The sequence below is a fragment of the Ictidomys tridecemlineatus genome, chromosome 11, assembly GCF_052094955.1.
Source record: "Ictidomys tridecemlineatus isolate mIctTri1 chromosome 11, mIctTri1.hap1, whole genome shotgun sequence".
In the NCBI taxonomy this organism is placed as follows: domain Eukaryota; kingdom Metazoa; phylum Chordata; class Mammalia; order Rodentia; family Sciuridae; genus Ictidomys; species Ictidomys tridecemlineatus.
The window spans coordinates 130,151,729-130,170,010 of NC_135487.1; the positions used below are offsets into that span (position 1 = coordinate 130,151,729).

The window sequence follows — 18,282 nt, forward strand, 5'->3', positions numbered from 1 at the left end:
TTCCCAGCCAGGGAAAGAGGTACGCTAGCTGCTGGGCTGCACACCTCTTCCCGGAGCCTCCTGTGGATTAGTGATCATTTTGGTGGTTTGTCTGCTTTTTAGGAGAGAAGGTTAAGAGAGTGAGAGGGAGATAAGCTGCCATCTGTCAGAACAGTTAGTTTTCCTGCGGGAGCAGAGGTTAAGCAGACTCCATGGGTCCTGTTGGCTAAGATCTGTTTCTCCACCTCACACTGCCCAGAAAAGCTAGGTGAACCCTGCAGATCTGCACTAGCCAGTGTGGTCTCTGAGAACCACTCACGGCTCTGACACTTGAAATGTGGCTGTAGGTGTTAGATGTGCTGGAAATGTAAAGGACACTCTGGATCTTGAAGACTTAGTGTGAAAATAATGTAAAGTATTTTGCTAATAACTTTTTATTGGTTACCTGTTGAAATAGAATTTGGATATAGCAGGTTAAAAAAAATATAGACTATTGGGCCAGAGTTGTGGCTCAGTGGTAGAGCGCTTGCTAGCATGCATGAGGCACTGGGTTCCATCCTCAGCACCACATAAATAAATAAATAAATAGACAAATAAATAAATAAATTTAAAAATTAAAAAATAAAGACAGGGTCTCACTGAGTTGCTGAGGCTAACTTTGTACTAGTGATCCTCCTGTCTCAGCCTCCAGAGACACAGGGATTAAAGATGTGTACCACCACACCCAGCATTCCTAGCCCTGTTTATGTATTTATTAAATATTTTGAGTTGTAGATGGACACAGCTGCTTTATTTTATTTATTTATGTTTGTGTGGTGCTGAGGATCAAACCCAGTGCCTCACGGGTGCTAGGCAAGCGCTCTACCACTGAGCCACAACCCCAGCCCCTCTTTTTATGTTTTATTTGATATATAGGATCTCACTAAATTGCCAAGGCTGAAGTCGCTGGGATTACAAGTAGGCACCACCATGCCTGGCACTTTATCCTTTCTTGACTGATGACTCCCTATTGTCCAGATGCCAGTATGTGAGAGAGGCTACTTTTGCTTTCTTAACAGCATCACCGTTCTCACTATTACATATTGTGTTTTTCTGTCTCACTTCCCCACTTGAGGTAGAAGCCACCTGAAGGCAGGAAGGTTCCATAATCTGTCCTTTGTACTTTCATAATTCTGCTGCAGACGTTTTCATTGGGTTCAGTGAAGCAGTAAGTACTGGATGATCAGCTGCTCTGCCCACATAGGCCATCCCATTTTACCTTTTCTAAAAAATATCCCCATTATCTGGCACTTCCTAAGAATCTAAAACCAGGAACAGGACTCTTCCTTTATAAAGTCAATAATCTTTTTATATAGGGCAGGTAGCTTTGACTGCAGAGGAATAAGAAAGAGGGATGGTAGGCAGAGAAAGTATCTTGGAAGAATTAGGGCGTGAGGCCTCATTTCCTCCTGGAGAAAAATTCCCCAGAATATGCCCCTGAGTCATAGGGTTCCACCCCCCAATCTTTACCTCAGGGGCTTCCATCCCCCTGTCCTGAAAGAACGTCAGAGATATGCCAGGAGGTCAGAGATGTGTCAGAGATGTGCCAGGAGGGTCTGATGAGCGCTCCCCCGCCTTCTAAACGCAGCTTCTTTTCTCAGACTGACACCTCCCATCTGGGGCCACAAATAAAGGGAAGGATCAGAGGCATTTTGTTGGCTGCCCTTGCCTCCCCAATTACTGACTGGGAGGAGGAGTGAGAGAAGTCCATTGAAATTCATTTTTGTGAATGTTTAATATTTCAATTAATATGATTAGGTCCAAGCCTGAATGAGCCTCAGGGCGGCAGATCTGCTGAGAAGACACAGAGTAAGGAGATGAGTGGGGCTGTGGGGTCTTCCCTTCGGCCTCCTCGGAGGGCGTGAGCTATTTAGCATCTCCATAAATACCAAGATCAGATTAGAAGGCAGGAAAGCAGCAGGGGGGGTGGGCAACTGCTACCTGACTCAAAGCCACTTTGGAGATAGGATCTTAGGGAACCTGGCCCCTGAGATCCTACTACTACTACTACTGCCCTCACCCCATCTCCATCTCAGGGTCCCCTACTGAGGGCCTGGGCATCCACAGGATGAAGTGTACACAAGTCTTCACGCACACACATCCACTCAAATATACGCACCTGTCAGAATGTAGCTTCAGGACACAAAAACCCAGGTTAAGGAAGGATGGCAGGTGGTCAGTATGGAATCAAGCAGTAGAAAGGACTGTCTCACCCAGGGCTTAAATGAAGACAGAAGAGGAAGAAAGGTCAGGCTTAACCACTGGCCCCATTCCCAAGAGGAATGTTTGATGTGGGAGTTAAGTGTGTGTGGGGGGGCAGACTGCCCAGGCTCCAATCTCAGCAAGACCTCTTTCTAGATGCATGGCCTGAGGCAAGTTATTTAATCGCTCTGTACCTGGGATTCTTCATCTCTGTTTGGAGATAATGATAGAATCCACCTCGCAGGGCAGGGCGGTGGTGAGATTTTAATGAGTTAGAAAGTAAAACACACTTGGAACAATGCCTGGGACAATGTAAGTGCCACATAAGTGCTGTTACTATTATTTCGTTTCCAGAAGAGGAGACTGTCAGCCTCTGGGATTGGGCTGGGACACACTTCAAAGACACCAGCACCACAGTGAAGACATGGGCCCCACCCTGGGGTGAGGAAGGGAATGACGGGGAGGGCGGGTGTTCTACAAAAGCCGTGAGACCTGGTAGGAGAGCCTCTGACGGCCACCACTGTCACTCAGTGGGCCCAGTGAACTCAGGGCCAGGCTCCCTCAGATCCTGGAGCACACCAATCATGCATACAATTGTTTTCAGGGAATAATGGCCCCCAGAGGTGCTTCCGCTCTCCTTTTGCTACCTGACTCAATTAGAGCGAGTCCCATCCAAGGAACTCACTTGAAGGAAGAAGCAAAGGAAGGAGTAATTTGGCTTTGCTTCCCTAACGGGGACTTGGCAGCTGTGTTTCTTCCCACCGAGAGAATCAGGAGTCCACTCTTGTCAGGGGTTCTGGGCATGAAGTGTTTGTTAAGCACCTACTGCGCTTGAAAAAGGCACGGTGCTAGACACCGGGAACAGTAGAACCCTGGACTGAACCTGTCTGGGTCTTGAAGGCGCTTCCAAGTGAGACCTCCCGCTGCCTCCCTGCCCACACACTTACACACCCGAACCCGAGAGAGACCAGGGGGTGTCGGCAAAGGCCAGCAAGGACAGTGCTTCCTGGTTCCTTTTCTGGAGAACACACGATTCTCCTTCTGCCCTCCTCTCAACCTGCTCTTCCTCTTCCCACCTCCCTTTTTCCTCCCCGGGTCCCTTCTGCTCGGTCCCCAGACTCTGCGACCTGTGTCCCTCCCTGTCCATGCCTCCCTCTCTCTCAACCCGCCCAACTGTTGTATCCGTGATTTCCTTCCCGTGGTTTCTTCCCTTGGATCTCCACTCTCAGGCTCCCCCAAAGCCGACTCCCTCTCCTCCCCGCCCCCAGCTCCCATCTCCTGGGTCTTCTTTCCAGCACCGGGGACAGCTCCAGCCCCCGGAACAATGGACCCCACCTTAGGGCTCCTCTATAAATTCTCCATCTTAGTGCCTGGCCCAACTCCTGGCTGGGGCTAAGATGGGGGAAGGGTTGTTATCAACAGGACCAGCTGCTCTTTGGGGGCGGGAAGGGAGTCCGGGAGGACCGAGACGGAAAGAGGGCGTGGCTCTCGCCCGGGTTGTGCGTCCCTCTCCAGGGTAGAGAATTTGCATTCTGCCCCTGAGACTGACATCACCGCTGCCGGGGGAGAGGGGGTGGGAGTGGGGAGGGGGTGTGGAGGGGGAGGTTTTTGTTGAGGAGAGCGCGGCCGGAGAGCAGAGCTCCGGGACCCAGGTGACCGGGAGAGCAGGCGGCCCGCGGCGGGAGCAGCCGGCAGCAGCCCAGGCCCGGGGCCGGGGTGGGGTGGGGGGGCGAGGGAGGACCTGAGGGGGCGGCAGGGCCACAGGGACCCCCGGAGCCCTGCCGCCGTCCGAGACCCAGCGTCTGGCATCTTTCGGACCCCGCAGAAGGACCGGCCACAGGGAGGTGTCCTCCCTGGGGAAGCCAGCGAGAGATCCACCTGCCCCCATCAGGAGGGCCCCCTCTGACGCCTGGCAGCCCTGGCAGTCTCCGCCCAGCGCCCTGGCCAGGCCCGGGCCCCCACCTCCAGCTGCCTCCCACGGCCCCCAGCCCTCCAAGTCCAGCACCCCTGCTGCGCCCCGGCCCTCGGGTCCCGGCCACACTGACCCCCATCCTGGGATCTCTGCCAGGTCTCCGGGAGGGAGACCGTGTGTTTGGGCTATGCCCCCTGGTGGCACGACGGTGTCTGCCTAGACCCCTGACCCCTAGCCCCGGCTCCCTGGGCCTCCTTTGTGTGAAGAGCTGCTCCTCTGCTCAGAGTGTTTGGGGGCCAAAGGGAAAGCCAGCCCAGGCGGGGCCCCCGGCCCCCACCACTTGCCTCCTGGTTGGGCAGCTCCCCTGGCTTTGGGGCCTCTCCCTGCTCCCCTCGGCCCCTCCTCGTGGGCCGCCCCAATGAAGGAGCCGGATGCCATCAAGCTGTTTGTGGGGCAGATCCCGAGGCATCTGGAGGAAAAGGACCTGAAACCCATCTTCGAGCAGTTTGGTCGGATCTTCGAGCTGACTGTCATCAAGGACAAGTACACCGGGCTGCACAAGGGTGAGGGGTCAGGCTGGAGAGGTGGCAGTGGGTGGACCAGGAGGTTGGGACGAAGGGAGAGGCCAGGCTAGAGAAACGGAGTGACTGGGAAGGGCTGATCTGGAGGGAGGAGTGCTCAGGCTCAGGGGACTCCGGATGGAGGAGGTGGACGAGAACTCAGGTAGAGTGACCAGGGGACTGAGGATGGAGCACTTAGGGGTGCGCTCTTGGGTGAAGAGTTTTCAAGAGGCTGCAAAAACGTGGATCCCAGAGATGAAAGGAGGTGTTGACGCTGTGGGTGGACTCCAGGAAGAATGAAGGGACAGGAGAGCTGGTTTGGAAGACAGGGAGCTGGAGGTGTGTGTGTGTGTGTGTGTGTGTGTGTGTGTGTGTGTGTGTGTGTGTGTCTTGGGCAGAACTGAGACTCTGAGTAGCCTCAGATAATGTTGGGACGTGGGTCAGGGCACAGTCAGGTGCCCAGCCTGTGGAAATGACCTGAGAAGTAGGGCAGGAAGGATAGATTGGTGAGGGTCTGAGTGGCACAGGGGACTTAGAAAGTTAAAAGGGAGGATGCCCTGAGGTCTCTCCAAGGACTGTGTGGCTAAGCAGGGTTGACCCAGGGTCAGGGCTTGGAGAGCTCCAATCGCTGGGGAAAGGAGGGCCACACTCCCTCCCTCCCACCACTGGGCTCCGAGAAAAAGCACTTCCGGCTAACTGCTCTCTCCTCTCCTTCTCTGATCCACTCTCCACCCTGTACCTGCCTCCCCTGGCATCAGGGAGACAGAAGAAAGCAGGCAAAACAGGAGAGCAGAGGGGTGGCCAAGATGGAGGGGAAGAAAAGGCAAGGGAGGAAGAGGAGGGAGAGCGGATGAGGAAGAGAGAACCAGGCCATGAGCTCTGTCTGGGCCATCTCCTAAGAGCCCGGCACCCTCCCTGGTCCACCTCCCCAGCATGCAGAGCTCCAGGTCTCTGGCCCACTTCTGAGACCGAGCGTCCACCCCTCAGAGCTCCCCACCCCAGCAGGCAGGATGGCAAGATGGGAAAAGCCCCCCAGTCCCCTCTGTCTCCTGGGGGAGCCCGTCAGGGAGGGAGGCCAGGACTCACCCCCACCCTGTCTCTCTGCCCCTGCCCCTCCTCAGGATGTGCCTTCCTGACATACTGTGCCCGCGATTCAGCCCTGAAGGCCCAGAGTGCCCTGCACGAACAGAAGACGCTTCCAGGGGTGAGTGCCGTCCTGTGCAGGGCCAGGAGGCCAGAAGGCCTTAGAGGTGGCAGGGCACTCCTCCCCCGCTGTCATCACCAGGAAGTCCCTCTCTTCTCAGCATCCACCTTTCTGACTGCAGATGCATGCATTTTCCTCTTGTTACCTGGAAAGGAGGAACAAGAACCTTTAGTGGAGTAAACTGACCTTTCCTTTCTGAGGTGCAGATGCAGCCCCTCCCCCACTTCCCCACCTGCCCTCAGGACCGTGCTGGAGGGAAGACTTAGTGGGGAGTGTGGGGAGAAGACCCTGGACCAGGAGCCACGGGTCGGGTTGACAGAGGCACCCAAGCACTCTTTTGTGGCTCTGGAGAAGCAGCCTGGGGGGGCTGTGAGATGGGGGAGGGGTGCTGCCACCCTGGGACCGGGCAGCTGGGCCTGCTGGTTGGCATCCTCGTGCTGGTTTCTGAACTCAGCCATGCTCCCCTCGGGTCTCCAAGGAAGAACCCTGGGAACAGGCACAGGCCTAGGCTCGAGCAAGGCCTGAACATGAGGATGAGGTAGCCCGGACAGGGCTTGCAACACCGTGGAGAAGCAGGCCTGCCCCTGCCCTGCCCAGTGCGCCCAGGGAGGCTGGGATGGCCCTGATGTGGTGTCCCCCCCCCCCCCAGTAAGGTCACATCTCTTTGTTTCTTTTCTCAGTCGGCCTTGCAGACTGTCCCCAGCTTGGGTGACAACTGAGGTTAGGAATAAAGAATCTCAGGCTGCCCCCCACCCAACTCCTGAAACTGCAGGGAGAGGAGACCCCATTCCCTTTTGCTCTGTCTGCTTCTGTTTTCCCCAGACTGTGAATCCCAGGAAGTACTTCCTGAGATCTAACTCCACCCCTGCTCTCAGCAAACATTTGCTCAGCACAGTCTGGGTGCTGGAGACACATCTGGCCTCTATTCCTTCCCCACGTGGGAAGCAGAGAATGGTGCTGATCATCCATCTCTTCCTGGGAGGGAAACAGACAGAACAGATGGGGGCAGGGAGGAGAGGATCCAAGAAAATCAGAACTGTTTGAACCTCTCCCAACCTCAAACCCTTCCAGGTCCTCCCTGGCCTCTGCCCTCAGCCCTCAGCCGGGAAGGTAACCCCGCTGCCCCTCCCCCACCACCTTGTCCCACTCGGTAGCTAGAACAGCGTCCCTGCACAGCGGAGGACCCTGCATGTGTGCGAGAGGCTCTGGGATCCAGGGCGAGCATGTGTTCGTGCACGCACGCATGTGAGCACCCAGAAGGCCAGATGTGGGGGGGCACACATGAGCCTGGTCCCCACTGAGTCCCATCTTTCTTTCCCTCCCTTCTCTCTCTGGATGCCCCTAACAAATCAAGAGTTTTCACATCCATTGCCATTAGTCTTTCCCTGTTGGCTCCCTATTTCAGAGTCTCTGCAGAAACCAGAGGGGATCAGGGGAAGAGAGAGAGAGAGAGAGAGAGAGAGAGAGAGAGAAGGGAGACCAGAGTGGGGACTTGGAGACAGGCAGGGGTGGGTGTGAGTCCCAAGTGTGGGTCCTGCCACTGGGGGTATCTACCCTGTGTCCAGGACACAGAGACACTGCCTACCCTTCTTAAGGCCCCAGGGAGGGGGAGGGAGAAGGGAGCCCAGGTTAATGATTGTCTAGCCCTTCTCCAAAGCTTCCAGGTGACACAGAGTTCCCACCTTGGCCCTTGCCCCAGGGGACAGAATCTAGAGAGACCTGACAGCTTCCAATAAGAAATGAGGGGTCCCACTCTCCCACGGGGTGCCTCTGGCCGGGGGCTTGGGGAGCAGGTGTCTGCAAGCAAGTCCTCCCTGGCCCTTTTTACCTTCCTGGTTCTTTGCCTTTTCCCTTAGATTGTGTGTGTGTGTGTGTGTGTGTGTGTGTGTGTGTTCAGTGTGTACAGTGTGTCAGCTGCTGCATGATTCTGTTGGGAAGTTCTTCCTACTCTGTAATCTCCAAGCCCTCTTACTGCAGGTCCCCTTCTGCCCAGTACCGTGGATTGGCCCAGGGGTGCTCAACCACTAAGCTACAACCTCAGCCCTTTTTATTTTTTAGTTTGAGACAGGATCTCACTAAGATGCTGAGGCTGGCCTCAAACTTGCAATCCTCCTACTTCAACCTTCCAAGTATCTGGTATTATAAGTATGCACCACCATGCCTGGTGCAGGTTCTTTTTTTAATAAGGGCATTTAACCCTCTTTCCTTGCTCCCCATCTTTTTTACCACCAAATCTAGAAGGTGCTACCATATTAGAGTAGTGTTTGGGGCTGCATAAAGAAAGAATGGGGGTTGCATCTATGACTATTAAGCCCCACTTCCTCTTCTCTCCACTAATAGCTCCCAGGGGCTGCTTTGCTACAGGTTCCTGAAGGGGTCCTGTGAGCCAGGTGGGGTCTCTTGGAGGATGCATCTGTTTGTCCTCTTCTGTTTCCTTCACTCTGCGAAATCCCACTCTGTGGACAGGGGAAGGTGGGCTCTGGCTCCACCTGTGAGGGATCCAGGCACAGAGAAGAGTTGTCGAGTCAGGAGTGGAAGACCTGCACCCACGAGACAATTAGACTTTGTGGGAACAATGAGCTCTTCTTGAAAAGGGGGCTTTGCTCTTGGTGGGAAGGATGGGGACTTAAAAGCGATCCTGTCCGAGGCAGCTCAGTGATTCTTGGTTGGGGTAGAAGTTGCCCCTTCCTCTTTGGGAGGCCCTGGGGAGGGCTTATCACCTGGTGGGTGGTAGCTAGGAAAGAGGCGCCTGCCGGGTTGCCAGGTAAACAGGGCACAGCTGGACTCAGGGGAGGGGGCAGGTGTGCCAGAGCTGAGCTAACAAAGCCTGAGCTTCCCACAGGAAGTGCTGGGCCAGGAGGAAGGAGGCTGGAAGTGGGCACCGGGGGCCTGGAGGGAGTGCGGTCTCCCTGGCCATGGTGCCCGCTGTGGCTGGGCACTGGAGTGTCTGAGAACCCACCTCAGCCGTGCTGTTTACTGTGAGCTATTTTCGTGCCTGCAAGTCTGTGCAGGGAGGGAACCACATCCTTTCTCTCTGGGTCCCAGGTTCCCGTCTCCAACCAGAACAGCAAATCCCCAAGAGCCTGTTGGGAAGGGGTTGGTGCCACGCATAAGAGTCCCCTGTGCTGAGCCCCTGGTGGGGCGAGCTGGTTCTGCCAAGGTGTCTGTGAGGAAATCTCCTGATTGTTTTGGCTGCAGTACAGGACCATGAAGCCCCTGGCTTCTGACCCCAGACCTACACACACACACACACACACACACACACACACACACACACACACACTCCTAAGGAGATTGAGCCCCAGATGGGATAATCCCAGATTGGTGGGAGATAAAGCTGGGGGCTGTTGGCTGGAGGATTTGTGGACTGTGACCTCCCTCCCCCACCAGCTGCTCTCAGACCCAGAGATCTGGGGGTGGGGCCTGGCCTGGCGCAGGAGTGCCCTTTGAGGTGGGTTTCGGGTTGGTCCCAGGCTGTGAATGCCTGACTTGCAGAGTGCCAGGCGTGACTTGGCACATGGGTCCAGCATAAGGAGGTGCAGGGGCAGCTGTTATTTCTGCATTTTGGGTTGAGTGATGCCACACAGAGTCTCCAAACGCTGGGACACCAGCGTGGAAGGGAACCTGACTGGAGACCACCTGGTCGGCCCCCTTGTTTTTCAGATGAGGAAGTTGAAGGGCAGAGCAGAGAGTGACTAACCCAAGGTCACACAACTAGTGGAAGGCTGGGCTGGTTGGTCCCATGCCCAGGTCTCCTAACTCACAGCCCCACCCCCAGAATGCAAAGGAACAGTTTTTTACTTTTTAAATTTTTTTTTTTTTTAGTTGTAGATGAGCACACAGCATCTTTATTTAGTTTCATGAGGTGCTGAGGATCGAACCCGGTGCCTTTACCACTGAGCCCAGCCCCGGCCCCGACTCTTACTTTTATTTATTCACAGGCACTGGAATAGGACTGCCCCACCATCAGGTGAATGAGGGGGACAGGTGTGGTCCCAGTGGTCAAAGTCCTCAGACATTGCAGCTGAGTCCTTCTCCATTTCCGGTTCCTACCAAGCTCCCCACCCTGCTAAGGAAACCAACCTGTGGGAGTCATTTCCAAGTCCTCTCACCAAACAAGACATGGAGAGTGAACTAGTGATTCCCCATCCCCACTGAAGACTGAACAAAGGGGGACCCTGCAGGGTCAGGGAGAGGGGAGAGCTCTGGGGGACTTCTGAGCCAGGGAGAATTGCGAAGGAGCTGGGGACATCCTCTGTTCCTTCAGCGCTGTCTCTGCAGACAGCGGGATGTGCTCTGGAGGAGGGAGGCAGAGAAGGGGCAGTGTGGCCCCCACGGGCTGGCTCTGCACACCTCCCTCCAGGACCAGGACGCTTTCCTGGCCCCTCCCCCATCTCCCAGCCCCCACCCAGTCCTCCACCCCAGCAAACCCTGTTCCCACCCCCCTCCCCACTCCTGCTCCGGGTGTGTGGAGCAGCCGAAGTGATGACGTCACCACGGTCGCCAGGGCGACGGGGACGGATAAATCAGGCTGAGTGGGCGGTTGCCATGGTGCGCATTCTCCCGTTGCCACGGAGACTGGGCATCTGCTCCCTTTGTGCTGCCCGAGTGCCTTCCCCCTGGGGTCAAGGGGTGTAGGGGGGCAGAAAGAGAAGCAGACACACCTCCAGGGGTCAGAAGGAAGTCTGGGCCTCTGTGGGGTCTCCCTCAGTCTAGAGTCCTTGGGGGCTTCTCCATGGGGTGGCCTGTGTTGCTCCGACTTTGTAGGAGGAAGGCAGTTCTTGAATAGTCCCTTGGCTGGGTTTTGTCTCAGGGCCTGGGTCCTATGGGCAGGACCCCTTCTCCCCTAGGAAGAGTAGCACCTGTCCCTGGCCCAGGCACTGGGGCCAAGCTGAGCCCATGTGCCCATGAGCATCTTCCTCACATCCTCTCTCTCCTGCCTCTAATCCCCTCGGGTCCTAATCCTAGACAAGATTAGGCCCGGCCCTTGCTGCCCATCGGAAACTTAGGGGCTAGGGAAACTGCCTGGGCCTGGGGCTTGCTCTCCCAGCCTCTGCAGGCCAGCGGGAGGCTCCTGGGAGTTCTGGGAGGCCCTAGATCTGCCTTCTCTTCTCTCCTTCAGATGAACAGGCCGATCCAGGTCAAGCCCGCCGACAGCGAGAGCCGAGGAGGTAGGTCCGCACCCGAGACTCCATGCCTCTCTTCCCACCCCAGGCCCAGGGCTTGGGGAGGTGAGGGGCGGTCTTCCTCCAGGAAGAAATTCTGATCATTCTGAAGAGTTCCCAGGCCAGATGGAGAGGGGAGTCCGTGTGGTTGCAGGGGATGGAGATTGGCCTCGGGAGAGATGGCCACGCGGAGGCTCAGTGGAGTGCAAGTCCTTCCGAGCCGCCAGCAGCCTACTCCCAGCGGCACCCACTTCACACCCTGGCGTTGGTCCCCAGGGCGGGAAGTAGTGGCAGACTCCAGGGAAGAGAGGCGGGGGAAGAGGCTGGGACAGTAGCTGGAGGCCTGAGCATGCCCTTCCTCCTGTGCCCTACCCCCCAGAAGACCGGAAGCTCTTTGTGGGGATGCTAGGGAAGCAGCAGACAGATGAGGACGTTCGGAAGATGTTCGAGCCCTTCGGGACCATAGATGAGTGCACTGTGCTCCGGGGGCCAGATGGCACCAGCAAAGGTAGTTACCGCTCCTCTCCCGCTGGCCTTCCTGTGCCTCCCTGCTGGTCCCTTATCAGTAGGTCTCCCGTGGCCTTGAGGTGGGGCTCACCCCTCTCTTCTTTATCTCCACCTCTCTAGGCTGCGCCTTCGTGAAGTTCCAGACCCATGCTGAGGCCCAGGCCGCCATCAACACCCTCCACAGCAGCCGGACCCTGCCTGTGAGCCCAGCCCCCTCCCCAGCCTCCCCTCCCAGGCCCTGGCGCAGAGGGGCAGTCCACTCAGGATAGGATTCTTCACTCATTGGTGGTGCTGGGGACGGAACCCAGGGCCTCGTGACGCGAGGCAGGCACTCGACCAACTGAGTGACGTCCCCAGCCCTCTTCAGTTATCTGAAGGAATGTCTTGGCAGAAAAACAATCCCTTTAGGGCCGTATGTCAAAGAGCCTCTCCCCACCTCTCTTCTCCTATACCCACCTCACCCTCAGTCCCAGGCCCTCAGCTCCTCTTCCGCCTCCGTTCCTCAGCCCTTCCATCCTCCTACATGGCTTTCAGACCTGCCATATTCCCACCCCACTTTCTGGGGTGCCAGACTCTTGCTTAGAAGCCCCATGCATGTTGACATTGGTGTTGGTCACCTGAGTGCCTCTGGGAACCCCAGCAGAACAAACCTCTGAACGACTCCGGAGCCCTGAGGGCTGGCAGTGGTCTCCAACAGAGCTGGGCAGCCTTGAGCGGGGCTCGGAGGGGAGGAGACAGCATGGGATGGAGAACCCTGTTAGGTGACCCCAGGCCCCTGCCACTCTAGAGCCTAAGACTCTATGACAGTCCTTGAAATGTCCCAGTGTGTGTTTAACTCAGCTCAGGCTGGTGTTAGAGCCTGAGGCTGCATCCACTGAGCACACCATGAGGGCCAGGCTGTGGGCAGGAGCCCTATAGGAGGTGGGGGCAGTTCTGGGGCAGGAGTAGACTTCTGCTGTGGTTCTTCCACCAAGGGGAGGACTTCCAGGTGTGGATCCTCTGGAGGAGCGGTGACGCCCTTTCACGGTCCCCCACTCTTTCTAGCCTTTTGCATATCCTGGCGCAGGGAGAGGGTAGAGCAGAATCTCCCCAATTGGCTTCTGATCCAAAGACGCCAGTGCAGGAGGCGGGACGAGGCCAGGGGCTGGCCCCTGGGGAAGAGAGGTGCTGACTGTCTCTCTCTCTGACCTGCATGTGGGGCCCGTGCCCAGGGTGCCTCATCCAGCCTGGTGGTGAAGTTCGCTGACACTGAGAAGGAGCGAGGTCTGCGACGCATGCAGCAGGTGGCCACCCAGCTGGGCATGTTCAGCCCCATCGCCCTCCAGTTTGGAGCCTACAGCGCCTACACCCAGGCCGTAAGCACTCGCCCTGGCTGAGCCTGGCCCATCCCGTCTCTCCTGGCCGCCGTGTCCTGCCCCATCTTCCCAACACATTGGGCCCAGCCCACCTTGTGTCCCTCTTTCCAGCTGATGCAGCAGCAGGCGGCCCTGGTAGCGGCCCACAGTGCCTACCTCAGCCCCATGGCCACCATGGCTGCCGTGCAGATGCAGCACATGGCCGCCATCAATGCCAACGGCCTCATCGCCACCCCCATCACCCCCTCCTCAGGTGAGGCCTGTGCAGGGCAGGGCCGGGCTGGGCATCACGGGGGCCAGGGCACTACGGCCTGGTGGGGCCCAGGGGGGCTCGTCGCTCCGCCGCCCTCAGGCTCGCTGACTGGGCCTCCGCCTCTGTGTCCCCTTCTCCCAGGAACCAGCACCCCTCCTGCCATCGCTGCCACGCCCGTCTCTGCCATCCCTGCTGCCCTGGGCGTCAACGGCTACAGCCCGGTGCCCACCCAGCCCACTGGGCAGCCTGCCCCCGACGCTCTGTATCCCAACGGGGTTCACCCCTACCCAGGTGGGCCCTCCGCCTGTCACCCTGCCTGGTCCTCCTCCAAGCCACCTGTCCTGTCCTGGCAGTCAGGCCACACCGCCCCTATCTAGCCCCAGGGTTCCAGGGCTGGTCAGGCTCCTCCATCCTGGGCAGGGGTACTCCCTATTTCTGACCAGGGAAGCTGGGGCTCAGAGCTGGGACCACTTCTCCAGGGTAGCACGACAGCCAGACCCCAGTCCTTCCTGCCTTATGGCCCCGCACCCCGTGCCCAGCAGAGGCTCTCCTCCCCTGCCCGTCTCTGCTGCTCGGAGGTGGGGGCTCCTGCTGGGTGCCAGCCACTCAGGGTCCCTGCTCTCTGCAGCCCAGAGCCCCGCGGCCCCCGTGGACCCCCTGCAGCAGGCCTACGCAGGGATGCAGCACTATACAGGTGAGGCTCCTCGCACAGGCCCTGCCCGGGTGGGGGGACCACAAGAGGAAGGAGGCCAGGTGTGGATCTGGGCTTCTCGGCTCTGCCAGTGCCTCCTTGCACTTTCTGGACAAGCCTTATCCACAGGATGGGTCTGGAGGGCCGAGGGGCTTTTCCTGACAGACCTTAGCTCTGGGGATCCCACTGGCCTGGGTGAGGGGAGGGAGGTCTGTCCGTTAGCATTCTCTGTCCCCCCCAGCAGCCTACCCTTGGCTCTCTCTGTCCCCCCCTAGTAGCCTAACCTTGGCTCTCTCTGTCCCCCCCAGCAGCCTACCCGGCAGCCTACAGCCTGGTTGCGCCTGCGTTCCCGCAGCCTCCCGCCCTAGTGGCCCAGCAGCCTCCACCTCCGCCTCAACAGCAGCAGCAGCAACAGCAGCAGCAGCAGCAGCAGCAGCGAGAAGGTGCTAGGCCTGGGCAGGGTCCTCCTAGCCACAAGCCTTCAGGGATAGGAAGGTCCTCCTGTGGTCTCAGGGACTTCCGATTGCCCTGTGCCAAACCTAGCTCCTGCCCGTGTGTGGGGATGAAAACAAATGGGGATGAGGTGGTCGGAGCCCTGGCCACATGCTGGGCTAGGAGTGGAGGGTCCTGCGGGGTCTGCTTCCTGGCACCCTGTTGCTCACGTCCTCGGTCTCTGCCGCCACCCAGGCCCTGATGGCTGTAACATCTTCATCTACCACCTGCCCCAGGAGTTCACGGACTCAGAGATCCTCCAGATGTTTGTCCCCTTTGGCCATGTCATCTCAGCCAAAGTCTTTGTTGACCGGGCCACCAATCAGAGCAAATGTTTTGGTAAGAATACGATGATCCAAAAGACCAAGTGTAGACATGTTGTTGTTGTTGTTGCCAAACTCCACGTTAGAACACGGTCTGATACCACTGAAAGCGCTGTGGTCACAATGGGCCCTGAACCTGAGATCCTGAGTGTCCGAGGGCAGGACAGGACCGTCTCTGACACACCCTGCATCCCATACTTATTGCACCTGAGCTCTTCTCTTCCTGTAGAAAACCACAGCTTTATCTTGTTAGGACCAACGTTGGCCAGAACATGGCTGGCTGGTAGAGCGGGTGCTTAGCACGCCTGAGGCCCTGGGTTTGATTCTGGGCATGTACATCCACAAAAGTTCACCCGCCAAATTCATACTTGATGGAGTCAAGTAGGCTCCGTCTGGGGAGTTTGGTTTTCCAAAGGGGGTAGGTCTTAGTCACTTCACATCTTTGAAAGGCTGCTCCAGGGACTTTGTTTCAAAGCCATGTAAGGTCTGGCGATGACAGTTTTCAAAAGGCCGATTCAGACATAACCAGGCGGAGGAAGAGGCCACCCTGCAGAGAGTGCTGGAAAGCGTGTCCTCGTTCTGTAAGTGGCTGTGCTGGGATCACGCGCTCAGCCCACCCATCAGCACGCACTTCCTGATGCCCACGGTGTGCAGGCAGTATTCTAGGCATTAGTGAGACCTAGAAGAAATAGGTCTGGAGAGCTGGAGCGGCAGCCCTGGGCCCACGGCAGGAGAGGGAGGTGGGCCGGGCTGGCCTTATGCCCCTCTCACCCCAGGCTTTGTGAGTTTCGACAATCCGGCCAGTGCCCAGGCGGCCATCCAGGCCATGAATGGTTTCCAGATCGGCATGAAGCGCCTCAAAGTCCAGCTAAAGCGGCCTAAGGATGCCAACCGGCCCTACTGAGGGCTCCAGGTGGGTGCTGCTCTGGTGTTGTGCCCCCCCTCCAACCCCCACACTGCAGCCAGGGCCCTCGGGTGTGCCACCCACCCTTCCCACCATCCTCAGGGGCCACTCACCCTACCTGGCTCTGGGCATGGGAAACGGACCTGGGAAACTGCCTCAGCTGTTGTTCAGTCACCTCTCTCTCTCTCTCTCTCTCACACACACACACACACACACACACAGACTCACTCACACTCACTCACACTCACTCCATGTGAGCCCAGGAGGAACCGAGTCTGTCTGTGTCTGCCCCAGAGCTTCACACTACCTGTTCTGTTTGTCCGGTCAGTGTGTCCGTGTCTGTGTCTCTCTCACTCTCTGGTTTTCCTTTGGGTTGATGAAATTAGGAGAGCAGGTTTGGGGGAGCAAGGTTTGGTTTAGGGTACTTGAGGGTCCCAGTCCCTGGCTTCTGGAATCTCTGTCCTCCCAGTGGTGGAAACACCAGGTCCTCCTTGCCCTGATGTCCAGGTGACTTCCACTCAGAGCAGCGCACCTGGGCCCCTGGGCCAGGAAAGGGCCCAGGGCCGACCGGGGCAGCCCAGCTGCAGCCTGGTGGGAGTCACTTTGGTTTAGGTGGCGGAGGTTGGAGTGTTGCATTGCCTGGTGAATTTCGCTTAGCAGCCCCTCACCCCACTGTGGGCCAGCGTCCCAACCTCAGGGCCACAGATCTGTGCGCCTTGGTTATTTTTGTGTTAATCTCCTTTGGACTAAACCCCTGGAAAAAAAAAAAAGCACCCAACCCAAGAACAATACCCACATTTTCTGTTTCTCCCCTTTCCCCCCAATCCTGGCTGCTTAACTCCCCCCACCCCGGGGGCCCCCAGCCCAGGGCCCGTGTCCATTGTCGGCTGAAGCCCCCATCCCCGGACCCCTGCTCCGGGCCCCTGTAAGTTGCATGGAACGAGCGTGTTGTCTTTGGAGCCAATTGTTTGTTATTTGGGGAGGGGCCGTGGAGGGAAGCTTCCCCCCAGCCCAGGGACAGGGCCGGGGGCAGCTCGCGGGATGTGCTTGGTCAACAGTGGTTGGTGACTGTGGTCTGTGTTCTGTGCATTTCTCTTGCTTTTTCTGTTCCTTTCCTAAAAGGAATGAGAGCTCTGCTTAGAGGCGGGGCGGTCTCACCCCGAGACTCGTCCCTAAGCCCAGTCCGGGTGGCCCTGGCCTTGCGGAGGCTCCTCTCCAGGTGTCTGTCTGTCTCTCACTCCTCCCTCCTCCTGGTCCCTCTGCCTGCCTGTTGCTCCTCATCTCTGCCTCCCCTCTGGCTCTGCAGCCCTCACTCTTCCCTTGGGCTGTCCGACTGCTTCCTCCCTAATGGCCTTTGGCTTCTGTCTCCTCCAACGCCCCCCATCCCCTCGTTCCTGGCCTTTGCTCTCGTGGCTGGGGGGCCGGATGGTTCCGTTTGGAATGAGGCCTTTTTGATGACCTGCCTTCTCGGGCAGCCCCATCTTGATGCCACCACCCACCCCAGCCCCTCCCTCTGCCCAGAGCCTGTGGCCAGCACTGCCCCCATCTTCCGCAAGCTTCACCCGGGTTTCCTTCCTTCACAGGTCTGGAGATGCCAGAGGAAGGGGTGCCTCACACCCTCCTCCCACAACTGGCTCCGGCCCTCTCTGCACATCTGCCCTGGGCCTCGATCGGGCTCTGGGGCCAAAGCTGCTTCACGGCCCCGGGGGCACAGGGCACTAGCCTGCTCCTGCTACCCTGCCTCTCTGACGGCCGTGGCTTGGCTTCCCTGGCTCCGCGGGCCTATTCCTCCCAGGTGCCCTTTTGGCCTTTGCGAGGGAGCAAGGAATAGGCTGGAAGTTTCCAGGGTATCTGCCTTCTGCTCGGGCTCCTGTGGTGGGCCCTCTGTGCCCAGTGCTCACACCTGCCTCCCGACCAGTGGGCCTGCTCTAGTCGTGGAGCCCAGGGTGGGCGGCGGGGCTCCCACACTCCCCAGCCCACCCTCACCCCAGCCTCTTCCCCGCAGTAGGGGCTCCTCAGAAGCTGGCCTCACACTCCCCTCCACCCAGCTAGAGGTAGGGTATCCCTGAATCCTGGGCTCCCAGCCCTAAAACTCACTGCCTCCCCCAAGGGCCCCCTCCAAGGAGGGTGTGGGGGAGCCCTGAGGGCTGCCTCTCCGCCAGTCAGCCACAGAGACCCTCCTCCTTTCTCGAGGAAAAGACCTCCCCCTGAACCCCTAAAAATGTTTACAGTCTCTGCTGGCCCCCTCCGTGTAAATACCACCACCACCCGTGCGTCACCCAGCCCGCCCGGCCCGGCCGGTCGCTGCCATCTCTCTTTCTGGGAGTTTAGACAATTTTGCCCTTGGATTTTTTTCTCTCTTGATTTCTCCCTTTGCTTTTGGGGGGTAACTGGGTATTTGGGAGGAAGGGAGTGGGGAGGGCTAAAGGGGTTTATTACCTGATCATTTTCTTTAGGAAAAGGTTTTAGGGAAAAGAAAATGGGGTGGGGGTGGGAGTGGGAAGGGAGACTGGGGAGTCAGTTTCAGACAGTTCTCTATGCTTAACTTATTTATTTATTGCATTTTACTTTTAAAGAGTTGGTCTTTTCTGTCTAAATAAAGAAAAAAGTTTAAAAGCACCAAATGAGAGTCTTGGAAAGTTGAGGGCAGGGACCGGAGGGGAGGAGGGAGGTTAAGAGAAGGAAGCAGGGGAGCA

General features: G+C 57.7%; 1 protein-coding gene and 1 long non-coding RNA gene across 12 annotated transcripts; one reads left to right on the forward strand and one right to left on the reverse strand.

Moving 5' to 3' along the window:
- Window positions 1-1,734: 1,734 nt before the first annotated feature.
- LOC120890563 (uncharacterized) lies at window positions 1,735-3,812 on the reverse strand. Its single transcript, XR_013428285.1, has 2 exons — window positions 2,906-3,812; window positions 1,735-2,237 (listed from the first exon to the last, which is right to left on the reverse strand). It is a non-coding gene; the product is annotated as an uncharacterized LOC120890563 (long non-coding RNA).
- Window positions 3,806-18,210, forward strand: Celf3 (CUGBP Elav-like family member 3). Of its 11 annotated transcripts, none has more exons than XM_005331225.4 (14): window positions 3,806-3,872; window positions 4,590-4,695; window positions 5,814-5,896; window positions 11,019-11,067; window positions 11,441-11,569; window positions 11,689-11,768; window positions 12,780-12,923; window positions 13,035-13,176; window positions 13,318-13,467; window positions 13,805-13,870; window positions 14,176-14,310; window positions 14,555-14,698; window positions 15,459-15,595; window positions 17,170-18,210. In XM_005331225.4, exons 4-13 carry the CDS (start codon window positions 11,019-11,021, stop codon window positions 15,584-15,586), a joined length of 1,167 nt encoding a protein of 388 aa, XP_005331282.2. In that variant the 5' UTR covers window positions 3,806-3,872; window positions 4,590-4,695; window positions 5,814-5,896; the 3' UTR covers window positions 15,587-15,595; window positions 17,170-18,210. The 11 variants fall into 11 exon arrangements, with proteins under 11 accessions (XP_005331282.2, XP_021586141.1, XP_013216551.1 ...); XM_040287575.2 differs by lacking the exon at window positions 3,806-3,872 and adding an exon at window positions 9,838-9,866; XM_078027557.1 differs by lacking the exons at window positions 3,806-3,872; window positions 4,590-4,695 and adding exons at window positions 5,398-5,515; window positions 9,838-9,866.
- Window positions 18,211-18,282: the final 72 nt, after the last annotated feature.

Excerpts from the sequence above, each read along its gene's own strand:
- Celf3 (XM_021730465.3), top strand. The coding sequence starts at position 4,551 with ATGAAGGAGCCGGATGCCATCAAGCTGTTTGTGGGGCAGATCCCGAGG. Across the intron at positions 11,068-11,440 it reads CGACAGCGAGAGCCGAGGAG|AAGACCGGAAGCTCTTTGTG; the intron begins GTAGGTCCGCAC and ends CCTACCCCCCAG. Across the intron at positions 13,468-13,804 it reads CGGGGTTCACCCCTACCCAG|CCCAGAGCCCCGCGGCCCCC; the intron begins GTGGGCCCTCCG and ends TGCTCTCTGCAG.